The 12607-nt window shown below is 38.2% G+C and overlaps 1 protein-coding gene across 1 annotated transcript; it reads right to left on the reverse strand.

The window, feature by feature from the left end:
• Positions 1-1232: 1232 nt before the first annotated feature.
• Positions 1233-11204, reverse strand: LOC119734806 (alpha-2,8-sialyltransferase 8B-like). Its single transcript, XM_038208373.1, has 4 exons — positions 10935-11204; positions 6942-7249; positions 4654-5256; positions 1233-4192 (listed from the first exon to the last, which is right to left on the reverse strand). Exons 1-4 carry the CDS (start codon positions 10965-10967, stop codon positions 3901-3903), a joined length of 1236 nt encoding a protein of 411 aa, XP_038064301.1. The 5' UTR covers positions 10968-11204; the 3' UTR covers positions 1233-3900.
• Positions 11205-12607: the final 1403 nt, after the last annotated feature.

The raw sequence follows: 12607 nt of genomic DNA on the forward strand, positions 1-12607 counted from the left end.
AAGTATTTAAAACCACCACCGTGACACACTCTCATCCAATAAGATTGGGTAAACTGTCTTAGGCATTTATGAAAGTTTTCAGTCAAATCAGTTATGTCAAACCAGGAGCTTTTTAGGACTCGGGGGACTTTGATCCTACCACTTCCCAGGCCTAATTTCAGAACACTAATTTCCGAGTTGTAACAAGTCAAGTCACAAGTTAGGCTGCGAGTACCAGGAGATGAACAATGACAAAGCCTTCGTCTTGATTTGAATAACTTACATGTTACTTGATGAATGAATCTCTGTACTAATGACGTCACATTTTGTTTACATGTGCACTTTCCTATGGAGCCAGTGGGGGCCCACGGTCCACTGAGCACCATAGGAAAGTGCACATGTAAACAAAGTGTGACAACATTAGTACAGAAGCTTATTGTGATTGACTTGGACAATTATGGCTAATTTCATTCAAGGGGTACACATATTTCATAAACTTGAAATAACTTTAGTTTTACAAACTCCCACTTGACCAAGTTAACCCCCCTCCCCCAAATAACCATGACAAGTCTTCAAAAGAGACCGAGGTTGCGCAGACTATTAATTAACCACTCATCCCTGACTTGTGTCTCCCCTGGGTAGAGGGGATGCCTGGACTTCATCTGAACCTGTAGAGTCCAGCCACTTTGCATACGACTTCAAGATGCTCTCTTGAAAGTTGAAATGCACATTGGTTCCCTACATGGGTGGATGATTTATGAGGATTCTGGAAGATCCCTAGCAAATATGCTGAAGAAAGTCGTGAAAGTAGGGAAAAAAGGACAGGCAGTTCTGGGAAAGTGCATTATCATGTCAATGGTCTTGTCTTGGTTTCACTCATGTACACGGATGCAATTATGCTACTTTGATTACTTGAATCTTATTAAATGTGTGTGATATAACAGTCCTCTGCAGGGATAAAGAAATACATTGTAGCATTACAATTAGTGGCTTAAGAAAAAAATGAGAATATCGGTGTTTAGTATCAGTCATTGAATATTGTAATTTCCCCGACAGACTTGTCGGAAATGTTATCATGAATATGTACATCTTATCATAAATGTGTACAGAATTACTGAATTGCTCTTTTTGCTGTTTTTGAAAATATTTCCTTCCAGTGGGGAACTGTGTAACCAAACCTACATGTAGCTGCTAATTTCTTGTGTAAAGAAACCTGCAACACTGGATAAAGAAAGTCACAAAAACAACTTGCCTTGTTTGCTTCATTATTTACTGCGTCCACGTACACAAATGCTACAGTTTCTGTTACAGTTGTTCTCGAAAAACAAATCTACCCTAAACAATTTGGTTTGTATCACAATCATTGATTACATAGGTTAAACCACCTAATGAATAAATAATTAAAAAGGCACATTACAGGTAATACTCATTCCATAATTGATACTTAATTAAAGTACACTTTTACATTCGACATAATCCATATTGATAATACTGTAGTCAACAGAAAATCACACAACAAAATTACTGTCCAATCATGAGTCTGGAAATGTCACATTTGGAAGCACATGTAGGTAGCTGTACACATAAACTCTTGAACTCCAATTATCTGGGAGAGCTGACGGATTTATACGTCTGATTACGAGGGGAAATATTCAGTCCCTTTTGGTTAGTTTTTGGTAAGAGAAATTATGGAAGGACACATAACACAATGGGATAGGCTGGATATTGACCCATCAACATTCTTCATTGCAATATAAACTCATTCTTATGAGTTCAATATTATAGCTTTATGTAATAACAAGGATTACCTATCAAGTCTTTACAGTTTAATGTATGTTGTGAAACTAATTGAGTTCATTCCTCTTAATACATGACCTTGGTACATGTATGTACTTCACAATTAACAACGAAAAAAACTTGATCCATCTGGGCAATTCCATGGTACCTGGCGTTACACTTTTTGGCATCATATTACATGCAGAGATTTGTGGGCTTCTTACTACATGTAGTTGTACTATCTTTTTACTTTTTTGCATCAACAATACCGCGTATTCAAGGCTTTTCCCTGATCGTCGCTGATGACATCACAAACATGTACACTCGTTTAACCATGGAAATCTTTGGAAATGTGGCTACCTGCATTACACAAAAAGGGCCCATCACAAATTGCCTAACTTTTAATTCAGTAGTTTCCCTTCGAGTGAAACTGCAGTAACCAAATGAGTATTTTTACAAGATATCTAACATACAAAAGTATAAATATGGATAATAAATAATGTAGACCAAATTCAGGTACAGATAGAAAGAAAAAGGCGGGTTACTCGCATTACGGTTACAGTTTGTCTGCCCTTCTTTGGTACAAGTTAAAACATATCAGAAACTAATAAATAAAAAAAGTCTTTTGGCATAAAAAAGAAAATATTTCTCTCCTTTAAAACAAAAACTCATAATAACCCTTGCATTTTACATGTAAAAACAAGGTGCCAAAATGACTACTAAAAATCCATACTTAAAAATAACCCAGTTAAGACAAAAAACACTTAAAACTTTTTAAACACACTTAAAAATTATGACACTTTATCTCACTGGCACATCACTCAAATGAAGGTCTTGTTGCCCCTTTCATTTGATACCACATTTGAGGTTGTAATGTTTGTAGTTTTGAAGATTTCAATGTTCTACTTTTCAGGTGCGTCCACTTTTGCGTGGAATTGCCCATAGATTATACAAAATCCTAGTCAAAATATATTTTAAATTATGCATGCATAATTCTAAACCGGTAACTTTTAGCAACTCTACCTATAATTATTATTACCTACACTCTACTTGGTGGCTTTGTTTTGTTTATTGTATTTGTTTATTTTCCCCATTTGATTCTTTGAATTAAATGTGTTGAATCCACTTAGCAAATTTTACAATAAGTTAAAAAAGAGTGATTTTTCAGAGGAATAAATATTCAGCCAAAACACTTAAAGATACAATACCAATAAATATTATAGGATATTTGCTGCATAATTAACAGTTGAATTTCCAAGCTTTGATTAATGGCAAGTTGCAATCAAAATACTGATTAAAATGTTCTATAATACTTCAGTGTAACATCAAGTAAGAAAATACAAATGAATACATACATGTACCATAGAATTTGTTGTAAAAGTGGTATGATCAAACATTTGAAAATGATCTGTGATTAATTTAAGATTTATGTCAAATGTCAAAACACCGAGAAAAAGACCTTTAAAGTTGTAAAAAAGAAAAATGCCAACTTTTTTCCTTAAAAACACTTTCATTCCAAGATTTTTTATACTATTTCTTAAAATATGTGTAGTAGACATATCAAAGATTACAAAGACAATGTATCAATAGATCTGAAAAATTGAAGAAAAAAAAATACCCCCATTTAGTTTTTTACATTTTTTTTCCACTACGGCCTGTGCCCAGTTTTGTCTCATTTTTGCCAGAAAGCCTCACATGTTTTTTCCCTTTCATAGAGACATCAAGCAGTTAAGTACAATCAAGCCTTCATCCCTCGCAACACATGTGTAAGCACTTACTGGTTTTCAGGCATGGAATTTGCTCAAGATGGGCACAATATTTCTCCTGAACTTATCCCTGATTTTTCAAAAATGTCAATGAACAGAGTTGGAAACTAATCCTTTACTCTGTCAAATTCATAGGTTTTTTTTCAAATCTCAGCTTCACCTGAGGCTTTGCTTCATTTCAAGCTCCAGAATCATTTTGAAGCCTTTTATTCTCACATCAAGTGAACATTTTAGCCTCAAATTACGGGCCTCAAACTATGAGTCCAAGAAGCAGACAATGGACCCAGCACTGATGCCTATCGTGTGTCAGGGTTACTAACTCATGAAGCTGTAGCCTCCAACCCAAGCTGGAGATGGAGGCCAGATTTGGATAAATCCCTTAGGAACTATGACCATGGTCCTCTGCATGAGGTTTACAGACCCCTACAACATGCTTAAGATCCCCCTTGGCATCCAGCTCCTGAAGCTTTTTGTACTCCAAGCTGAAGTCATGTGAGCTTTCCTGGTAGCTGAATTCAGGCATTTCCTCGTAGTAGTGGTGTGGGATGGATTTTCCTTTGGAATCCTTATGGAAGGGATAGAAGCCATACAGACTGATGCTGGTGCAGAAGGTCTGGGCAACCACAAACATGTCAAAGCCCAGAGTACCTCTCTTGGATAAATTCCATTTCCTTACACAGAAAATGATACAAGAAAATCAGGAACAATCAGTCTGAAAATAAAGCAATTATTCTTTTCCACTTACAAACAAACACCTTGCCAAATCCAACTTTACAAACAAATTGAAAATTTCTATTAAATATTGGATCTTGGAGATGAAAAAACAACTATTTTTTTTCCAGCAGGATTCACTATTTTTTTTTTTGCTACAAGTTTACAGATATTGCAGAAATCAGTTGGGTCCAAGGCTTCACCAAACAGCTGTACATGTAGTAGGGGTGATGGTGACCATTATATTGATCATTTACACTTAAATGTTGTTTTGTGTGATTCAGCAGGAAGGGTGAATAGTGAAAACTTGAAAAGAACTGATTAAACAACATAACTGAGTTGCCCTGTCAAGACTTCATGACAGAACAAAATGTACCTTGGTAAAATTTCACTAAAGTTTGATAATGCGACTGATACTTACTTTTCTATACTGATTGGTTTCCAACTGTAGGCAAAGCGAGCTTTGGAGTTCTTGAAGTGTCGGATTGCATTTGTGACATTTCGGAACATATCGTCATGTGGAGGGCGAAGGTGTTTAAGATACCACACGATAGAATCATTCAGACTGTGTACATGATTCAGGTATCGGTCTTTGTATTGCACATATTCTGGCTTTGGATTCTCTAGTAAAGAACTGCTGAACCAGACGAGAGTCTCTGTGTTGAAGGCAGAGAGGTTTGCCTTGTGGCCCACATCCTTCTCAAAACCGCTAATGGGGGCCAAGTTGGCTCGGATGACAAAGTCATGGGCATCTATGGCTGTACCACAGCCACTGCCCAGCAAGATGCCACTATTGCCCACAATGGCACAGGAGCCCTGGTGTGGAAGCAGCTGCACATCACGGAAGTGATCCTCCACCAGGCATTCATTGACTATCATGGACTTGGGAAGGTGCTTGGTAGCATCTATCAATGGAAGACGGACAATGGGTTTCTGTCTGTCGTAGGTGTGTTGCTCTGCTGGCAGGTCTCCACGGTAGATGAAAATGGCTAGATCTAAAGGAACACAGATATCATCTGCGCGCCTGTAATCCAAAAGACAATACATGCACATTGATGATCATGCTGACTGGAATCCATACGTTATTTGGTACAAGTGTAATTTAAAAAAAATAATTAAAACACTGTAAAACACGGTCTCACATTGGTGATGCAGTGAGCAAAGATCGATGGGAGACAACATCTAACATTTGGGCTGTATTTATACACATGTACTGTTTTGTCTCACATCCGAATGTGCTCAGATGATCATTGTTTCTCAAGATGCTAGTTGTTCTTAATAATCAGAGAAAGCTTTCCTCTTACTCTGTGGGAGAATTACTATAAATGTAATTTACCAAAACTGAAATATAATAACCCCTCGGACATTGACATTGCATTCTGAGCATGGATGACAAACAAGCAATGCAATCTCCACACAAACCTATTGGGGCAGTGACCAGGGAACCAGTAATAATTGTTATTATTGTACTATTCAGTATTTTTTTTAACAATTGATTGGTCACCATTTCAAATGATGAGTCTTTCCATAAAGTTAGGATATGCTTGCAAGAATTGAACACATTTTGAGATTAGGTATACAGGGCCACTCAGGGTAGCTAAATTATTGTTGTTGTTAATTTTCTTAGTGACTCTTCAAGTGGTTTAAAAAAATTTCAGAGCATTTGGATGCTTTTCAAATGCGCAGAGCTTTTTTTTTTTTACAACTAGAGGAGTCCAAACAAACACTATTAATAACAGTTAGCTACTCTGAGCAACTCCTTACACTTAATTTGTCTGAATGACACGAAACATTCCCCAACTTCATGGAAAGACCTACATGTATATGGGCTGATAAGAAACAAAATTGAAAATAAGTATCAGTTTGAAGAGCTTTAAAAATCAGAAATTATCCATATGTTAAGGTTCCAGTCACCAGGCAATGAGAAACAAATGTGATTAGTCAGTGTTGGATGAAACAGCTTGAAATCCTGAATCTGTTTGGGGGCCAATAATGGTTCTTCCCCTTTTAGTATTTAGTTCAAAAAAAGGAAGAACCATTATGACAACTTTCTTCCAAAAAACATTTAGAAAATTATTTTTAAGAAATTATACTTCAAATGACTACTGTAACAATGAGAAAAGAGATGATAACGGATTTTTGGAGATGTAAGTAAAAAAGGAATCAAATTAAAGTTTAAAACGATGAACTGCCCCATATGTTTGTGTTCAACTGACCTGATTTGCTTGTCACCTATTAACAAAAAAAGGCATTGAAAATATTGAAAAGGTATTTCGCTTTCTTTGCTCAAATGAAGGGGGAGTATTTAAGTTACACACAAATTTCACAGTTAAAGTGATTAGAATAATAATAATTACCCTGGATTGGACATTTGGGAGACATCCCCATAGACTTCTGCACAAAACTGTTCAAACTTAAATGTGCCCTAACCCAATATTCCCTTGTCCTTTTTCCACGAAATTTGGTGTGTTTACTAATTAGACCATTAGTTACTAATTAGACCACGAGCAACAAATATAATCTAATTGCGACAGTGAAATTTTGCCTCTAAAGGGGGGCTGTGACATTAGGGAGACATGAAAATGTCTCCCTAATGACCGATGTCTCCCACCGTGCGAAGAAATTACGATAACGTGTCTCCTTAATGGTACCATTACACGTATAGTCATATAACAAAATTGTATGAAAAGCCTCTGAGCCCAGACTTACTCGCTGCAGACATTCTTGCACTGAAGAGTAACTTCCTTCATTTTCTGTGTGAATTTGTCAAACTTCTTGGGTGTGTATTTGGGCAGTGCACTAGGAAGCTCTGCATGTATGGCAGCAGGTATGTGAGCAGGTATGTGAGCAGGTCCTGGTACCTCCCGTGATGTGTTGCAGCTCCATAGCTCCCTCTTGATGAGCATAGCGGTTACCAGGAAGGAGAATACCAGGGACACCACAAGGCAGAGGAGCAAGAACTTGGAATGAATCATAGCGGATGCCTTTATACTTGACTCATGAGACTCATGAAGCACCTTCAAAGAGAACAAAGTATAAAAGGAATTAATTATGATGGTACTTATTGAATCTATAAAGGATTGAATGGGGATTTAACTTCAGTTTTTTTTAGTCGAAATGTAGGGAATATGTAGACAATAAAATAAAAAACAAAAGAAAACATTAAATAACATATTAAATAGCAAAAAAAAAACCAATAGTAGCGATCGAGCAACCAGGGGCAGACTCTGACTGGCTGAATGAATGAATGAATGAATGACAAAACATACGGGCCAGGGACAACAAAAGTAAACTGAATTACCGCACATATCGCATACACGGCTATGCGATATGTGCAGGCTGCACTGTTCAGGAAACAGTCGTCGGTGTACGCATGCACACACGATATGCCCGACTGTGAATGCGGGCGTGCGCTTGGCCGGCGCGCGGACGTCATCAGTTTGACCTCACAATTTGAATGAATCGTACGCAACAACATTCAAGATGGAGGTTACCGGCACGACAGCTCGGCGAGGCTCGGTTTCCGAATTGAAGGTGAAATTTCTCTTTTCTTCTCTAAGGTATGTGAACCTAACCACCACCATTTGTATTTCCAATTCCCACTGAAGCCTACAGGGGCGCATAAGGTAGTTTGAAGACCGTTTTGGGGGTAAAATCTGAAGACTTTGATTGGGGGTACGAGTGAAAATGGTCCAAACAAATTAGTAGTAACCGCAATAGGGCCATCGATCTCGGACTCTACTGTCGGGCGACCATGTCCAAATGTTATAAAAGCGATCCGTAGAGTCCTAGTTACTCGGACTTCGTCCAAAGTGTAATATTCCACTTTGGCTGGTCCATTATTAGGTGAAATCACAAGGTGAGGTGAATCCCGACAGGGCTATTTTATAAGTTGGCCGCCAGCTTTTTTTTTTAAAAGGCCGCCACTTGGACTCGGGGAATGACATATCAGCTTAGCAACCACACAATAGACAAATAATTTGTCCCTGCTGTCGCCAATCAGAAATGGAAAAAAATGTTGCAACCTGACGCCACTTCCAAGATTGTGTATAAAGAGTACGAACATTTTCTATGTCCTAACAAGAAGATCGGAAATGTTTCTCAGTCATTGTCAGTCCTAGCCCCATAAATGTGGCCTATTTACTGGACTACCTCCGTAAACATAGGCCACAAATCCACATGTACAAAAACGTGTCGCACTTTGCCAAATTTTGATTTTCACATTTAGGCTTAGTTTTTAGGGTTTTTTGCTTTAGAAGCATACTCACCCTCTTTATAGGCTAATCAGAAAGTGCTGCCTTTTTCAGATGTCTATTTTTTGTGAAATTTCCAGATTCATTTGCACACGTTTGCGTATCAAAATTTCAACATGAAATTTCACAAAAATTAGACATCTGAAAAAAGGCAGCACTTTCTGATTAGCCTATAAAGAGGGTGCGGTGTTACTATTTACCGGAAAACACCGGAAAATACCGGAAAATACCGGAAAATATCAACAAACTACCGAAAAATACCGGAATACTACCGGAAAACACCGGAAAATTACCGGAAAACTTCCGGAAAATACACTTAATACCGGAAAACACGCTAAATACCGGAAAACACCGAAAAACCACTAAATACCGGAAAACACCTGAAAACACACTAAATACCGGAAAACACACTAGATACCGGAAAACACTGGAAAACACACTAATTACCGGAAAACATACACAAATCCCACTAAATACCGGAAAACACCTAATTTTTGAACTTTTTTGGGTAGTTGCAAATGTTGACAACGTCAATTATTTTTGCGCCAGTGTAACGTGTTTTTTTTTACCTATTTAATATTTCCCCAACAAAATTCAAAATAGGTTACCAAGCTGCATGTTCATTTCGAAGTTTGGTCCATTTTATTCTTCGTTTCCGTTTTAAAATGCTGGTGTGCGTTGCTAAAAAAAAAACTTGCATCTAGTCGTTGAAGTGCTATTTGCTTCAGAATAAAACAGAGTACATATTCCCCTAGCCCGACTGCGTCTGGCCGTACAGTACTATCGCAAGCTCTGTAGTACGGCCAGACGCTCAATGCTTCCAAAAAGACTGAATTTTTTTCCCCGTTGATGTAGCGATTTTGCTACAGATTTTGATCGAGATTATCTTTTCATCCAGGACACAAATTTCCAAAGTTAAGGTTCTTAGTCATAAAGCAACTCATACCTTTTCGAAAAAACGTTCTTTGGTCTCAATATTTTCATCCATCTGGCCAAAAGACTACTTTTAGTCATCATCTTCCACAAATATCGTCCAGAAAATGTCCTCCATGCGATTTCAAAATGGCGGCCGCGTTGTAATGTATGCATTATGCGAGCGTGCTTGGGTAAGATAATGAATATGCATTATTTAGTTCATGACCTCGTGTTTGTATGGCCAGCCGCGCCGCGCGCCCGACAAACGTCATAAACTATGACGTCCTTTCAGGACACATCACCCCACTTTTTTCACAATAGAAAAACATCACCCCAGAAGGGAATCTTTAGAAAAAGGGATAATGGGAACACAATGCTATCACCCCACAAGTCCGTCTGGCTAGACCGGGCGTCCGTCCGTCTGTCCGGGCGTTCTGACCATACCACCCTTGTGGGGTGATGTTCCATTCAGGACACATCAGGCCGGTCCGGTTTTTTTGGGGGGGGGGGCGTCGCATTTTTTTGCAGCTCACTTTTGTTTTTTGTTTTGGCTGCGCCAACTTTGGTGTGTTTTCCGGTAGTTTTCCGGTATTTTCCGGTGTTTTCTGGTATATAGTAACACTCACCCTGTATGCTTCTAAAGCAAAACAACCCTACAAACTAAGCCTAAATGTGAAAATCAAAATTTGGCAAAGTGCGACACGTTTTTGTACATGTGGATGTGTGGCCTATGTTTGTGGATGTGTGGCCTATGTTTACGGAGGTAGTCCAGTAAATTGATTTAATTAAGATTTAATGATTATCTTATCATTTTCGAAGTGGCTATCGTTACGGCATTCGTTGTTTAGCGCCCTCTACGATACTTTTTTGATACGCACGCAGGTATATAATTATTTGTTTCCCCACGTGCAGGTGAGCAGTGCGACAGCTCAGTCGATAGACAGTAGGATTTTGCACCGCGAGGTTGCGGGTTCGGATCTCAGTTTTGCACTCGAATTTTTTTCCTTTTCTAACCTGAGGCTTTGGAGGATTTTTTTTAAAAGGGAAATAAAGTCCGAATTTTATAACGTTCAAATTCACTTTTGTCCTTCTTATTTTATATTTTCTTGTCATGTTTTTATAAAAGTTGCAGTCTACCGTAACGATAGAAAATGGGAGGTGCATTACGGCTGCCGTAACAATAGCCACTGCGTATCATTTTTGCAATGAATGACCGGAAAGATTCTCTGGCCATCACAAATTTTACCCTACAGTGACCTATCAGCCATCAGAAAGTGATATTAATTAATGTCCTAAAACATTTAGCGGAGAAAATATTGAAGCATTTACTGAGAAAACAGAATTTGTTCAGACCAGTCTCATCCTGCTCATAGGGTTTGTGCACAGGGTGACAAGTGATGTCCAGATATGGGATTGGGAATCATTCCGAATGGCCTTTAAAATGCTTCATTGAGACAATATATGAAGAAAAAAGTGGCGTCATGTTGCAATATTTTTTTCTGGAAATCTTTCCCAATAGGAGGAAGTAACTCACCATGAACAATGTAGTAAGAAGACAGAACAGCATCAACAACTTCACATCAGCACCATCATTTTGTACACCATGATTAGCCACATTGTCAGTTCATAATAACGTTTTGTATCGTATTAAGCGTGCACGGAGCCGGCCACGGACGTGTGCACCTGCATTTTCACCACTTTCCATCTTGACCTATGATTTGACGGGGAGCCGGGCGATTCCACTACTATAGGAGGGGGAAACGACCAAAAGACACAGGGACAAGATACGATTGCATAATCATTGCTCACCTGCAGCTGCAGTTCTATAAATCTGCAGGGGTCCAGGTACCCTTGACAAAACTATTCGTATCCTTTTTTGTTATTGGTGGGAGCCGGAGGGGGGGGGGGGATTGGCGAGTTGCAGCTTGCGGGCCTGTGCCCCATGGTTGAACTACATGTACAACGAACGGACGACCAGAAGATACTCAGACTAATAGGGATTTGCAGAGCTGTTAAGTGGTGGTAAATGCCAACAGTCTCGAGTATAATACAAATATTTGTTCCAAGCAATCATTTTCACACAAAGGCGTTTCCCTCAATAACGTCAACGTTTGTCATGCTGGTTTATTTTGACTTTTTTGAAGAGTACAAGACAAGTCACATTGATAGCTTATTACACCGATTTGATTAGCAAGGACAACCAGAGGACTCTTATGGATACCTAGACAATTGTTCAGTTATGCAAGAAACTGTTCCACCAACAACTAGACAATTTATCATTACCCATGGTACAGAGTAGACAGCATAGCCATAATGGACCTATGAATAGACCGACCAACAGACCAGCAAATATATTGATAAAAGTCTGACCAACCAACAAACCATATTTACTTACGTTTTGGAAAATTCTTACTTTTTGATTCAGCAACTGTTAGAGTGTTTCTACTCTGCACAATGCAATTCAGCATTTATTATTTCAATGGAAACCAAACCTCAATGAACCTTCTGTCAGATGAATTCAAAGATGGAGATGTAATCCTAAAGTAATCACAAATGGTCACCAATGTCACAAACAAGCCTGATACAATGAATATGGGATCCTCTGTAAGACAATCCCTACCACACACAATACAACTACATCTCATCAAATAACCACTGCATCAGTTGCTATGGTTAGTATATCTCAGATATTCATTAATGGCATTCTGGTGAAATTGGGTATCAACAAAAGGTGCATCTCAAGCCAAAACAAAGAAATATAGGAAAGTATTAATGTTTCTGAATTCCATGTACAGACATGTCCATCTTTTGAAATAATCATCTAATTGAAAAGTCGATAAATTCTTAATGTACAGTTTGTGATCTATTACTTGCATTCCAATCTGTATACCCCTTTGAAATGATAGGAATTTCAACAACATGTAAAGTAACTGCCACTTATGTTAAATAAATAAAGATATGTCCGTGATTGGTATTAATGATTAAGTGCATAAACCTGTGTGTGATATATGACATACAAGTACACAAATACATCTTCATTATTCACACCAATGACTGTACAGACCATCTACAATATCCACATGAACATATACATTACATTAACACATTTACATTACAGCCGTCACCTTCATTAATTCTGTAACTTTCTTTGTCAAAAACCTCTCATTTTTAATAAACAAAAGAGAAAATGCAGCAATTAAGTAAATA

This window comes from Patiria miniata, unplaced genomic scaffold (assembly GCF_015706575.1).
Source record: "Patiria miniata isolate m_02_andy unplaced genomic scaffold, ASM1570657v1 HiC_scaffold_28, whole genome shotgun sequence".
Classification (NCBI taxonomy): Eukaryota; Metazoa; Echinodermata; class Asteroidea; order Valvatida; family Asterinidae; genus Patiria; species Patiria miniata.